Raw genomic sequence first — 13,877 nt, forward strand, 5'->3', positions numbered from 1 at the left:
GTAAAACATCTTTGAGTACTTAGAAAAGCGCTATATAAAACTGATGTATTATTATTATGCATATATATAAAATATGTGTATTTTCAGTTAAATGAGGGGTTCTGTCACAACTACAACTAGACAGAAAGTGAACAGAGACTATCACAGGATGAAAATGACTAGAAATAACTAAAAATAAGAAGAAGAACATGGACACAGGATGCTCCAGACCAGGGGTCACCAACCCTGGTCCTCTAGAGCTACTATCCTGCATGTTTCAGATGTATCCCTCTTCCAACACACCTGACTCAAATGATAAGCCTATTGCTGCTTTCCAGAGCGCTGGGAGGTAGAATATACCGCACTTAGAGTTAACTACATCCCACCTCGAAGTAATTAGTAGTAGTAGAAGTAGTTCCAGGTGATCCATGTTGAACATAAACAACAAACATGGAGATCGTAGATCCAAGCTCCTATTTGCTTTGTTACTTCATTGTATGTGTCTTTGTTAGTGTTCTCATGTACGCAAATGAGATGGAAGAAGCAAAATGACAGATGAGCTAATTATACATTGTGAAGGTTTATTCATTGTGAATTTGCACACTGTGAACCGCCATTGTTGTGTTGATATCATGTTGTAGTACGTGGTGAGGTTGGGGTACTTCTATCTGGCCCCACTTTGCAACAAGGACCCCTGGCTTGGACACGTGTTCCAATGCATTTTACCGAGTTGGACGTCCGAAACTTCCCATCTACCAGCACTCTGGAATGTAGCATATCATCAAGCTCTGCTGATAATGACGCATCAGGTGTGCTGGAAGAGGGAAACATCTAAAACATGCAGGATAGCAGATCTTGAGGACCAGGGTTGGTGGCCCCTGGTCTAGACAAACTAAAATGTTTGAACACATTTAAAATAGTTTAAAGTTTATTTCTATAATTTCATAAAGATTCATTATGAACATTTACAGTTGTTTTTCATAATGAATATAAATATTCAAGACAGGTTTTTTAGCTTACCGGCTGATAGGCTGTAAGCTATTGTCGTCATGTGTCGTCGTCTGTCGTCCATTACAAAACTATCAATCATCTTCTTCTCTGAAACTACCATTCCCATTGACTTCAAACTTGGTATACAGCTTCTTTATGATGATGTCAGCAAAAGTTAGTGAAATTATTTCGATCCGGATCTGATTCTGGATTTGGTGCAACTTTGAAAAATTTCCCCATTATAAGAGATAGGAAGTGGATGGATGCAATAACTCAGTAAATATAAATGATATCCAGTGTAAATGTCTCCAGTCCAGCCCTGGTGGGGAGATGACCCAAACATAATGTCCACATGCTGATCAGGATCTGCTTCTGGATCCGGGAACTTACGGAAAATTTAATAAGGGCTCTTACAGGGAAAAAATTTCAATCATCTTCTTCTCCGAAACTCCAGTTCTGATTGACTTCAGACTTGGTATACAGCTTCTGTACGATGATGTCAACACAAGGTATTGAAATTATTTCGATCCTAATCTGATTCTGGATTTGGTGCGACTTTGAAAAATTTTCCCATTATAACAGATAGGAAGTGGATTGATCCAATAAATCAGTAAGTATCAATGATATCAAGTTGGAATTTGAATTTTTTATAGATCTGATTGGAATATGACCAAAACATGGGTTATTTCTGTAATGGAATAAATACACAGAACTGGGTGATAATAAATGGCATCTAGATACATTTCCCAAAGCTTTTAATTTGGCCGGTAAGCTACAGGGCCATTTGTCCTATTTTTTTCTTTTACTATAACACACAGTTTTAAACATTTATTGCATATACTAATGATCATTAATGGACAGATGTTGAAAGTTAAGTTCTTCCTTGAAAAAGGTGCCAAAGAAGTGGCAAAGAAGACATTTTTGGACACTTTTATGACATAAATGCCTCTAGTCCTGTTATAATGTTAGTCCTTAAGGGGTTAACATGTTTTAATGTCGACAGAACAACCGTACCTTCAGGTTTTTCGGCCTCATCTGTAAAGTTCCTCCACAGGACTGTATGTAACTGATCCTAAAGCAGCTCAGGCTCATGTCAAATCCAACAAACATCAGCCCTCTGCTCGTATCCCAACGCCGGCCTCCTGGAAGTCACCTCCAGCGGTTCTGCAGGTTTTTGGGCTTAGTCTAATTCCTGATCAACGCCTTAGGGCTCGCTTCATTAGGACTAGTCCCATGTTTAAGTCTGATTGCACTTTTATTATTGTAACCCCTCGACAGTGGAGCCCAGTCAGCAGAGGGGTTATTTTTACACCTTGGTTTTTGTCTTTTCCTTCTAATGTCAGTGTGAGGATGTCGGAAATGGATCCAGATTCTCTCATTTCAGACCATTCTCTGCTGCGTCGGTGCATGTGTAGTATATTTATTTTAGTAATGTCTGAATTTTAGTCTAAATTCCAGTAGGATGTCAGATGTTCACCTGTCTCGCCAAGAATAACACGACAAATATATTATTAAAGTCAATGTAACGGAATAGCAGCAGGAAATATTTGCCAAGCACAGCTGCAGGTTTTTTTCTAAACCAAAGCAACTTTAACCCTTTCATGCATGAATGGTTAATAATCTAGTGGTATTTTTGACATGAAACATATCCATTGTTCTATTTTAGCATATTTTTTCTAGATTTTAGTGCATTTTAGTGTTTTGTTTTTTGTTTTTTTTTTTAGTAGTTTGATGTATTTTTTGGAGCATTGTGTATTTTAGCATTTAGAAAATAAATAAATAAATAAATAAATAAATTAGCGTATCTTTAGAGCACTTTAGTGTATTCTAGTATATTTTAGTGCATTTTAGTGTTTTATTAATATATATTTTAACTTTTTTTTTTTTTTTTTTTGCATTTTTTGTGTATTTTAGTGTATTCTAGCATATTTTTTGTATGTTTCAGTACATTTTAGTGTTTTAGCATTTTGGTGTATTTTAGTGTATCTTTGGAGCATTTTTGTGTATTTTTTGTGCATGTTGGTGTATAATAACTATGAAGTGTATTCTAGCATTTAGAAATTGTTTATTTTAGCGTATTTTTTGTGTATTTTAGTATTCTGTAGCATAATTTTTGTATATTTTGTATGTTGTTTCTTTGTTTTGTTTTGGGGTTTTTTAGCCATTTTGAGGTATGTTTTTGTGTATTTTTGGAACTATTTATTTATGTATCTATGTATGTATATATGTAGAAGATGACGGTGTTTCCATGTTCACTACAGTGCCTCTGAATGTCCAAATGGTCATATCTGATGACCATGAAAAGATGACAAACTGCATTTTATACCAGTAATTTACATGTATTGATAGGATTAGTGGATCAACAGGTATTAAACTTAAAAATTAATATCAGGTAGATGGTTTCAATTGACAGAGGATGTTTGGGTCTTTGAGGGTTAAAGACTGAATAACTGTCCACTGCAGTAATGAATGCATGAAAGGGTGAAACACTAATATATGAGTGCATTTATTCTCCATGTGCTACTGTTAGTATTCACTTCATGTACTGTCCTTTAGATGAGGCGTCTGTTTAACAAATGGAGAATTATTCATTTCCTCTTAAAACCTCCAGGTCCATGCATCCATTTTTCTGTACAACACACACACATACACACACACACACACGCACACACACGCACGCACACACACACACGCGCACACACACACACACACACACACACACACACAGGGCTTTTCATAGTACACCACACAGAGCCCACAGTGTGTTCTGTGAATGAACACAGGTCCGGAGGTCCAGGCCAAGGCCCACCACCACAGCACCGACCTGTAAATGTGTGTCTTTGTAGCCCAGATGTGAAGGGAGGTTCAGAGGAGCTGTGTGTGTGTGTGTGTGTGTGTGTGTGTGTGTGTGTGTGTGTGTGTTGTCGCGTGGACAACGAGATGAGAACAGTCCTCTAAAGTGGACACAGGTTCAAGTCCACACCTCTGTGTTTAGGGTGTAGATTGATGTCAGCATACACAGCAGCTCTGCAGACCCATGGATGGGGTTGTGTAGACTTGACCTGGTTCTGCAGGTCTGTGGACCAGGTTCTGTAGACCCATGGACCTGTTAATGGACCTTGGAGGTGGTTCTGTGTGGTCCAATTCACCCAGTAAACGCTGCTTCCATTAATGTGGGTTATTTCAGCTGAACTGAGTGTGTGTGTAATGTTCAAACATGTTGTTCTTCCCTCCACGGATCATTGGGTCCAATGAAGTTCAGTTTCAGAACCAACACTGGGTTTTAACTTTATCACCAGGTACAATGGATGCAATATTTCTGAAGGATTTTAGTGTATTTTTTTTGGTGTGTATTAGTGTATTCTTGCATACATTTGTGTATTTCAGTGGATTTTAGTGTTTTTTGTAGCATTTTAGTGTATTCTTTGAACATTTTAATGTAATTTTTGGTGTATTTTAGTGTGTTTTTGGAGGATTTTAGCATATTTTTTGAACACGTTTTTGTATGTTTTAGTGCATTTTAGCTTTTTTTTTTATTTTATTGTATTCTTGAATATATTTTGTGCCTTTTAGTGTATTCTAGCATATTTTTTGTGCCTTTTAGTGTGTTCTAGTATTCTAGTGTATTCTGTTTCAGTGGATTTTATTGCTTTTTTAAAATTTTTACATTTTAGTGCATTATTTGAGCATTTTAGTGTATTCTTTTGTGTATTTTTGTGCATGTTAGTGTATAGTAACTGTGAGGCTTGATGGACTGTTATTTATGTGAACGGAAGGTCTTTTGACCAAAGATGAGGAGAAAAATATCTTTAAACATCATGCATTGACCTTCCTCTGACGTGCAGATACACTGGATGATCACACATGCAGATAAAAGCTGTAAATGAACAGATTCACTAAAGGTTCCATCTGTCATTTTTAACATGTGCACGTAAAGATAAACATACAACGAACAGAACTCCGCTCTCCTCCTGTGGCCTTTTGTGTGGTGTTTTCTGCACATTACACACACACACACACACACACACACACACACCACACACACACACACACACACACACATATGTAATAACAGACATCAGGACGGCCTTTGTCTAATTTATTTCTTAGAATTGTGTAATTGAGTCTCATTGCTCGCACTTTGCCTGCACAGTCACCCCCCTTGATCCCTCAGCGGTGTGCATGGTGACGGGGGGTTTCCTGCCCTGGCTCGCAGGGGCACAGATGACAGAGGTGATGTGTGTATGTGTGTGTTTGAGTGTTTTTGGGGGGAGGAGAGGTTGGTGAACACAGGGCCGGAGTGTGTCCTCTAAAACCTGGTTTAACGTCCAGGCACTTGTCTTTGAATGTGTGTTTTATGGTATTACCTGTATGTGTATGTGTGTGTGTGTGTGTGTGTGTGTGTGTGTGTGTACATGTACATGTGTTTTACATCGGGTAGTGTGTGTATGTGTGTAGACGTGTACGGGCCGTCTGAATGTACAGGGTGTATAAAGGTAGGAGTGTGTTGCCTTCTGCTGGTGTTAAAGCGTTCTGTGTTCTTGCTCTCAACGTCTCTCTGTTAGTTCGGAGGTTTTACTCATTTCCCCTGGCAGCTTTTCTGACACACACACACACACACACACACACACAACACACACACACACATACACGGCTTCATAAACAAACCCTTGTATTGAAAAATGGTCAGAAACAGTAGCCAGAGCAGAGAGATTTCAACTCCAGGAATAATGACAGACTTTGTAAATGTTAGTTGGAGAAATCACATGTACTCAGATGAAAAACACCATTAGTGGTGGATTTTCAATGTATTTATGGAGCATTTTAGTGTATTGTAGCATATATTTTGTGTATTTCAGTGTGTTCTAGCATTTTTTGTATATTTCAGTGCATTTTAGTGTTGTTATTAGCATTTTAGTTTATTTTTTGGTGTATTTTAGTGTATTTCTACCATATATTTTGTGTATTTCATTGTGTTCTAGCATATTTTTTTGTATATTTTAATGCATTTTGGTGTATTATTTGGTGTATTCTAGCATATTTTGTGTATTCCAGTGTATTTTAGCATATTTTTGATAATTTAGTGCATTTTAGTATTTTGTTTTAGCATTTTAGTATATTTTATGGTCTATTCTAGCATATATTATGTATTGCAGTGTATTCTAGCATATTGTTTGTATATGTTAGTGTTTTTTAGCATGTCAGTGTATTTTCTGAGCAATTTAATGTATTGTAGCATATATTTAAGTATGTTATAGTGTATTTTCTGAGTATTTATTTATTTTTGCTGTATTTTAGTGTATTCTAACATATTTTATGTATTTCAGTGTATTGTAGCTTTTTTTTATATGTTCTAATGCATTTTAGCGTGGGGGGTTCAGTTCAGGTCTTCTATACATATAGGTGAGACTCTTTCTATTAACATATACTAGATATTTAATTTAGTAAATAATTTATATCAGCAAATTGACAACAAAAATGGATTATTCCGTAAAAGAGTAAAAAAAAAAATCTTAAACTGTTGTTTTCCAGGAAAAAGGTGCCTAAATGTTTAGATGTTAGTTGTGTTTGTTCTGTTTTCTGTTGCTGTGTGAGTTTAGGACTGTTGATCTAAACAGATAGAAGGTGTGTAACTGAAATAGGAACCAATAACTTAGTCGATAATGGAAATAATCAACAGTAAAATGTAACGTGGTCTCTTAATCTTCTCCAGTGGTTGATTTTTTTTTTTTTTTTTTCTTATAATCTTTTTATGGAAGTCACTGTTTCCACCTCGAACTGAGCCCAAATGTTCCTGGTTTTGTCGTGAACGCCAATCAGTTGAGATGTTTTGGGACCATAACAGGAAACCCCGTTTTGCACACCAACATACAGACGCATATAGACACACAGCAGACCAGTAATTAGACCGGCCCATTAAGAGGGAGGGGGATGGGGGGGCTATGACACAATGGTTTCTCCTCAAGCCCCGCTGTTTATTTTTCTTTATGTCCATCGGGTTTGCTCACAAGACGCCCTTTCACAGGCGCAAAATAACACAGTGTGTGTGTGTGTGAGACATAGTGAGTCCTGTTTGCTTTACTTTAGATAGGAGGATATATACCAGCAAACAGATACAGTCTGAGGTTGTCCTGCCTCAGGTGTGAGTGTTGTGCACTTAGAACACACACCCTCACACACACACACACACACACACACACACACACACACACACACACACACATATATATATATATATACTGTATGTGTGTCTGTTTGTGAAGGGGAGAGTGAGTGTTAATGAAAAGCATGTTATAGGTCTGTGGTTTTCATTCACAGAGGCTGAACATATAGTCGCACATTCCCTCACACCACTACAACCACATAATCACACACACACACCAGCACTGACGACAAACACACACACACACACACAACCATACACATACACCAGCACTGACGACACACAACCACAACACACAAACGCCAGCACGGGCCTAACACACAGCTACACATGCAAACACCTAAACACCAGTGTAGACTACACACAAACACACACAAACACCAGTGTGGACTACATATACATACAACCGTGAATGGTCTGTATTAAACCACCGGTTTATATTTCCTAGTACCATGCGGTCTCAGTCCATTTAGAACGGAGTGTTTTCCTTTTTTCTACTTACTAACCTGGACACACACTTAACAACAAGCTAAAGGAGTGGTGTCAAACATACGGCCTGCGAGCCAAAAGGTCTTAAATGCTTAGTGATTAGAACAGCGTGTTCTAGCAAAAATAAAAAAACACACTCTTATTTTTGTATCATATTCATCCTGAAAATCAACTGTAAATGTTCATAATGAAACTTTATGAGATTCTACAAATAAACTTTCAACTATTTTCCATGTGTTCAAACATTTGAGTTTGTCTAGATCATTCTGTGTCCATGTTCTTCTTATTTTTAGTTCTTTCTAGTCATTTTTGTCCTCTGCGATAGTCTGTGTCCACTTTCTGTCTAGTTGTAGACAGAGCCCCTCATTTCACTGACAAAAACATCCATCATCTGATTCAAATACACACTCTGCATCTGTGTATGCCCTGGATAGATCTGCATATAGATTATATATATGTATAATATTTACAGCTAAAATAGAACTATTCATGAAAAAACAGTGATAAAAATTGAAAAAATGTTGAAGAAAATTAGGAAAACTAAACATAAATTGAATAAGATAGTGAAAAAAATTAACCAAACCAAAGAAAAATTTAATAAAATAATGAAAAAAGTTAATAAAACTAAACTATATAAAACACAACTCTCAATGCACATACAAGCTAGAAAAATCTAGATGAAACCGGGAAAAAAAGACAAAAAAGCAGTGATTACAAACACAACACAATTATTTACCCAAATTCACTGCTAAAACCCTCACTAAAACGCTAATAAAAATAACATAATTCTTCCATGTATCTCTCACCGACTGCACTCGGCTGCTCTCTGCTCCTCCCACTTCCACCCCTCCCCCTCAGCCAATGCAGACCTCTACCTTAATGTGTCACAGACCAATAGAAAGAACCCAATCTCAGCTTTGAATTCTGTCAATAGAATAAACAGTTCAGGAGTTTTACAAGGAATTTTGCAAGTCAAGGAAGTCACAGTCAAAGTTTACAACTCTGTCTCCAAACACAAATTCACCTGCGTATTGTTCTGCACATTGTTTTCATTGTGTGTTTTTTTCTTTATCGTTGCAGAGATGCTGCAGGCAGACAGACCCAACCTGAGGAGGACTCAGAGTGAGGACAGTCCCAGTGGATCTGGATCCCACAGCAGGTACAACATCCACATACACATGAAAAACACATGAGGGATGAAAGGCTGACGGTGTGTGTGATGTCCCAGTATACAGGATATAAACACACTCTGCACGAGTCCTTTGAGCACAGACGATGAACATATCAAACATTAATGCTGATTGAACGTCGTTGCGGCTTCAGCGCCTCACATTAAAACATCAAAACATCATCTGGTTTTTAGGTTTAGTCTACCACACACCCTGTTACAAAAAAATGTACATGATTAAGATTTAATCCACATAAAAAGAAGTTCTAGTGTTACAGTAGATTACAATTCAGTGAGTTACATTTATCATGATAAATGGTCCTGAGTGAAAGTTGAAGAAACTAGTGAGTTATTTTGATGTTGAATTATCCATAAAGGAAATGACAAGATGAAAAATATTTACAACTATAACAAGTCAAACAGGACTTAAGACAAAAACAGTGTTATAACAAGACAAAGCCAATGTAAAAGACTTATGTAACAAGACAAAATACATAAGATAAGATAAGGTAAGATGAGACCAGGTAAGGTGAAATAAAATAAAATAAGGTAAGGTCAGGTCAGGTGTATTTTATTGATCCCCAAGGGGAAAATTCAAATGCACAGCAGTACAAGACAATAAACATCAAATACAAAAAAAAAATAAAGAAAAGATTAAAAAAAATAAAACAAATTTGTTAAAGTGACTCAATGACATATACAGTTATAATAATTTATATTATAAAAGCCAAGTCACCACTGTGAATGTATGTGTATCTGCTTTATTACTGAAAAACTGGACCGAGCTAGCCTTTGCATTTTGCAGTACTTATGTATTTGGGTCATGGATCAGACTGGCGAAAACAGCTCATTGATACGACCAATACTTTTGGAGTTATTAGTTGTTTACAATGAAGTTACAGGCAGCCTGTGGACGAGTCCATTCACTGAGCTTTAATGAACATCTACATGACCAGTAAATTAAATCTAGGAAAATAGCTGATTTTCACTGAAAAAGTGGAAAATACAGAGAATAATATTAGAATAAATGCTGATGAATCATTTCAGAAAGAATAAATTAATTAATTAGAGATCTACCACAGAAGTAGCTCTGGGTCTTTATGGGTTAAAGTCAGTACATGGCCTTTGTTTGAGACCTTTGTGAACACAAACACATTCAAATCCAACGTCTTCAACATCAGCTGGGTCCAGATCTCTGCAGACGCTGTGGTTTAATAATAAGAATAATAGCACCATAATAAACTCGGGTAACCTCTTTCTCCAACTCTGTTTGCAAAGCCCTTATATGAAAATCATAAAGCCAAGGCATAATTGTAATCCAAATAAATGGAAGAAAGAGAGAAAGGATGGTGTGGAGGAAACATGTGCCAGTATATGGTCGACTGAAGCACTTACACCGACTGCCAGCACGTTATTCCCCCTGAATGTGGTCGCAGACGCCGCTGTCTCTGGACAGAATGGTAGCGGGATAATAAATAGTGGAGCAGTCTGCGTTTATTTCAAAGCTCTGCAGCGGGAGTGTGTGGGGTCGGATGGTATTTCCCTGTAAACACTGTAGGGGGGCTTTAAACACAGTTCAGCCAAGAGCTCAAACCACTGCTGTCATGGAGAAACAGTCAACAGACGCCGCCGTCAGAGGAGGAAACAATACCACATACATGTACATCATATGGACAAAAGTGTGAGGACATGTTGAGTTCAGGTGTTTTGCAGAAAAGCCTTTTTTGTGTTTCTAAAGGTGTGGCTGCATCAGACAAACTAATGCAAATACATTACTTTTTGTTTACTATTAAAATGCAAAAATAGCCAAACTAAATAGTTGTCAGTTTCATCATGTCATGTCCTGCATGTGTTTCATTATCTGCTGAAACGTCCAGTTTGGACCTCGATGGAACTGAGCATGTGCAGAAGGAGCCTATGGGTTTTGAATGGAACAATACTGGGCACAGTCTTCCTCATTGCCTTCTCTTTCTATTTCCTCCCTCCTCGTCTTCATCCTTGTGTTACCAGGAGTAACAGACTCTCAGTGGGGGGGTCTCAGGATGGATCCCCGGGGGGCTCCAGAGGTGGGGGGTCTCTGACTAACGGAGATCTGAATGAAGAGCAGATCTCTGGGTCGGCCTCATCCACTCACCACCGATCCTCCAAGACTAACAGCAGCCCTGGAGGCAGCACAGGTAGGACGCCACATTTTCATCATCATCATCAGACACACACACACACACACACACACACACACACAGACACACACACACAAAGACAACCGTCTGTTTATGTGGTTGTAGGTGGACTAATGTGTGCATGTAAACATTCTGACTGTGTTAAAGTTGAATTGAAAGTGTGCGCTGTGTTTTAGTCACGGGGGGGGGTTATGCTAGTACCAGGTATGAACAGACACTAAGGTGCCCAGGTGTGGACCGGTCTTACGTCTCCTTCTCTGTGTCTCCTCTCAGATAAAGTCGAGCTGACATCCAATGGCGTGGACAACAGCCGCGGGGGCGTGGTTCGCCACACGCCGCCCCCGTCCTCTCCGTCGGGCAGATCCCCCGCTGCCGGCAGCAACAGCAGCAGCAGTGGCAGCCCCTCCCCTGGACAGGACGCCCTGAGCACGGTGACCCCGGCCGAACCCGGTCCAAACTCCACCTCCAACAGCGAACAGGCCGGCAGCAATGCTACAGAGCCCAACACAGACACTCTCCCGGCTGGGTACGGCTTTAAAACAGTACCCTTTGGTCTGATGGTACCACTTATGGAAATAGTACTTAGAGATGTGATGCTGTAGCAGTTATTAATGTTCTGCTGCTGTTAGCTGTTGATTTCACATATTTATGGTATACACAATTTGCAAAAAAAACAAAACAAAAGCTGTATCAGATGAGTGAACCCGTGCAAACTGTTTCACCCAAGTAGCAGGTCACCAGAAATTGTGTGTCAGCCATTTTTACTTTCACTATGACAACAAAAGCGATTGAACACAACACACTGGTAATTTCAAATTCACAAGTGGAAAGTGTTTGGAGCCTTGACAAACATGTATCCAGACACACATTCTCTAAGGACATGTGTTTCTTTCATTGTGAGAGAGTCCACCCATACTAAAGTTTTTAATTTCCTTTACATTCCCCATGACTGCACAGTAATCAAATGAGGCCTTGTTACTGTGTGTCTGTTTGCTTTTTTGTGCATTTCTGTAAATTTATGGAGCCAAAGTTTCTGGGAGGATTGTTAAGCACATTTCAGATTCATAATAACTCACTCAGACCCTCAAAGAATCCAGATTATTCAGTCGGCTTCTGATTAATGGTCTAATGCCACGTTTCCACTACGTGGGACCGGCTCGGCTCGACTAGAGTCTGCTTTTTTGCGTTTCCATTATTTAAAAGAACCTGGAATCTGGTACCCGGCACTGCTTTTTTAGTACTTGCTCTTCCCAGGTTCCAAAACAGGTGAAGAGATACTAAAATGTGACATGTAAACACTGCAGACCGCTGATTGATCAGAGAGTTGTCTCTGCGTCACTGTGTCATCAATTCGTGATACGCCATTTTTTTAAAAACAGATTCAGAAGTTTACAGTAAATATACCGGTAGGCTAATCCATGATGGACGCCAGCAAAATGGCACCATGGTCAGTCGAGGAGATTCAGACATTTTTGTCCTTGGTGGCCGATGAAAAGACACAGCGTCGCTATGATGTCCAGATACTCTAAAGTCGATAGTATCCTGTAATGGAAACGGTCTCCAGGAATAGTACCTGGTTCCTGAGTCGAGTCAAGCCGAGGTGGTTCCATGTAGTTTAAACGCAACATAATGATACCTTCAGGTACTATCGGGAAGATGATGCTTTCCAATTGTGAATTTGAAATTGCCAGTGCGTTGCATTCTTATTTACAACTGTGGCCTGTAAAATTAAGTTGTGATGTAATAAGTAAAATAAGTTATCCAATTTTTATGTAGTACATGGGGGGGTTGCATCAAAAAATATGGTTCGTGGCATGGCATTTAAAGGGTTAAAAATATGACAGTTATTGAGTATTTTGTGTTGTTGTTTATTGCTCACATTGATGAAATACAAAAAAATTAAAGAAGTTATAAACGAACTGTATGAAACATTTTTTGGACATTACTACGGTGATTAGAAGGACATCTATGGGTGGGATACTGGAGGGATAGATGAGTATTTGGTAAGTAAGTGAAACAGTAGTTAGTGTAACTAAAATAGACCCATTGAAGAGCCATTTCTGACTGCAGGTGTTTAAGACACATTTAGATACAATAGATGTGTGTTTTTTTCCTGTTGTGGGCTTTGATGGTGTGTTCACTGTCTTTGCTCTGGGACATAGAATAGTGTGTTTGTTGTGATCCACCGGCTGATGAAGTGCTCTGATATTTAGTCCATGTGTCCTGTCTCTGTAGCTGGGAGCAGAGGGTGTTGCCTCATGGAAGAGTCTACTATGTCGACCACAACACTAAAACCACGACCTGGGAGAGACCACTGCCACGGGGTACGTCTGTGTCATTAAAATCATGTGGTTATGTCTTTCACTGTGTAATAGAACTTACAGCTTCACTCCAGAAAAGACAACAAACATCCCCTGTGTTTTCCTTCAGATACTTCCATTCACAGTAGTGTTGTCTCAAATCAAACACAGACCAGTCCACTTACCAGAAATGACAATCACCGCATTCTCCTATTGGTGGATTGAAACTGGGTGGAGCATGTCCTCAACATGACCATAATAATCTGATAACTCTTAGTAATCAGATAATTGTAATAATCAGATCTGATGTGTTTATATACACTTCAATAATGCAAAAATCAAAAACCCAGGTTTGGATGTTGCAGTCCATTGTCAGATTTCCTTTGGAGTTCTACGTACTAATGAATGTTAAATTAAACTTCCTGTGATTATCTTTGACTCACCTTTGACTACGCAGCTTCTGATTTGTGCGATTTTATTGTGTTTTCACATGTTAAATGGAAAAGAACTAAATAAATCAGATTAACCTGTATACATGCAGGAAGACATCGATATTGGGGAGAAATCCAGGTCCGGTTAATCAGATTACTGCTTTTATCTGAAAAACG

The 13,877-nt window shown here is 38.6% G+C and overlaps 1 protein-coding gene across 1 annotated transcript in view; it reads left to right on the forward strand.

Moving 5' to 3' along the window:
* LOC115416662 (NEDD4-like E3 ubiquitin-protein ligase WWP2) overlaps window positions 1-13,293 on the forward strand; it is a gene marked incomplete at its 3' end in the record, with an annotated part of 31,784 nt that extends 18,491 nt beyond the window's left edge. The window contains exons 6-9 of the mRNA XM_030130509.1: window positions 8,702-8,780; window positions 10,800-10,966; window positions 11,243-11,495; window positions 13,205-13,293. Of these exons, the coding sequence (XP_029986369.1) occupies window positions 8,702-8,780; window positions 10,800-10,966; window positions 11,243-11,495; window positions 13,205-13,293 (588 nt within the window). The remainder of the gene's footprint in view (window positions 1-8,701; window positions 8,781-10,799; window positions 10,967-11,242; window positions 11,496-13,204) is intronic.
* Between the last annotated feature and the right edge of the window lie 584 nt (window positions 13,294-13,877).

This window comes from Sphaeramia orbicularis, unplaced genomic scaffold (genome assembly GCF_902148855.1).
Source record: "Sphaeramia orbicularis unplaced genomic scaffold, fSphaOr1.1, whole genome shotgun sequence".
In the NCBI taxonomy this organism is placed as follows: domain Eukaryota; kingdom Metazoa; phylum Chordata; class Actinopteri; order Kurtiformes; family Apogonidae; genus Sphaeramia; species Sphaeramia orbicularis.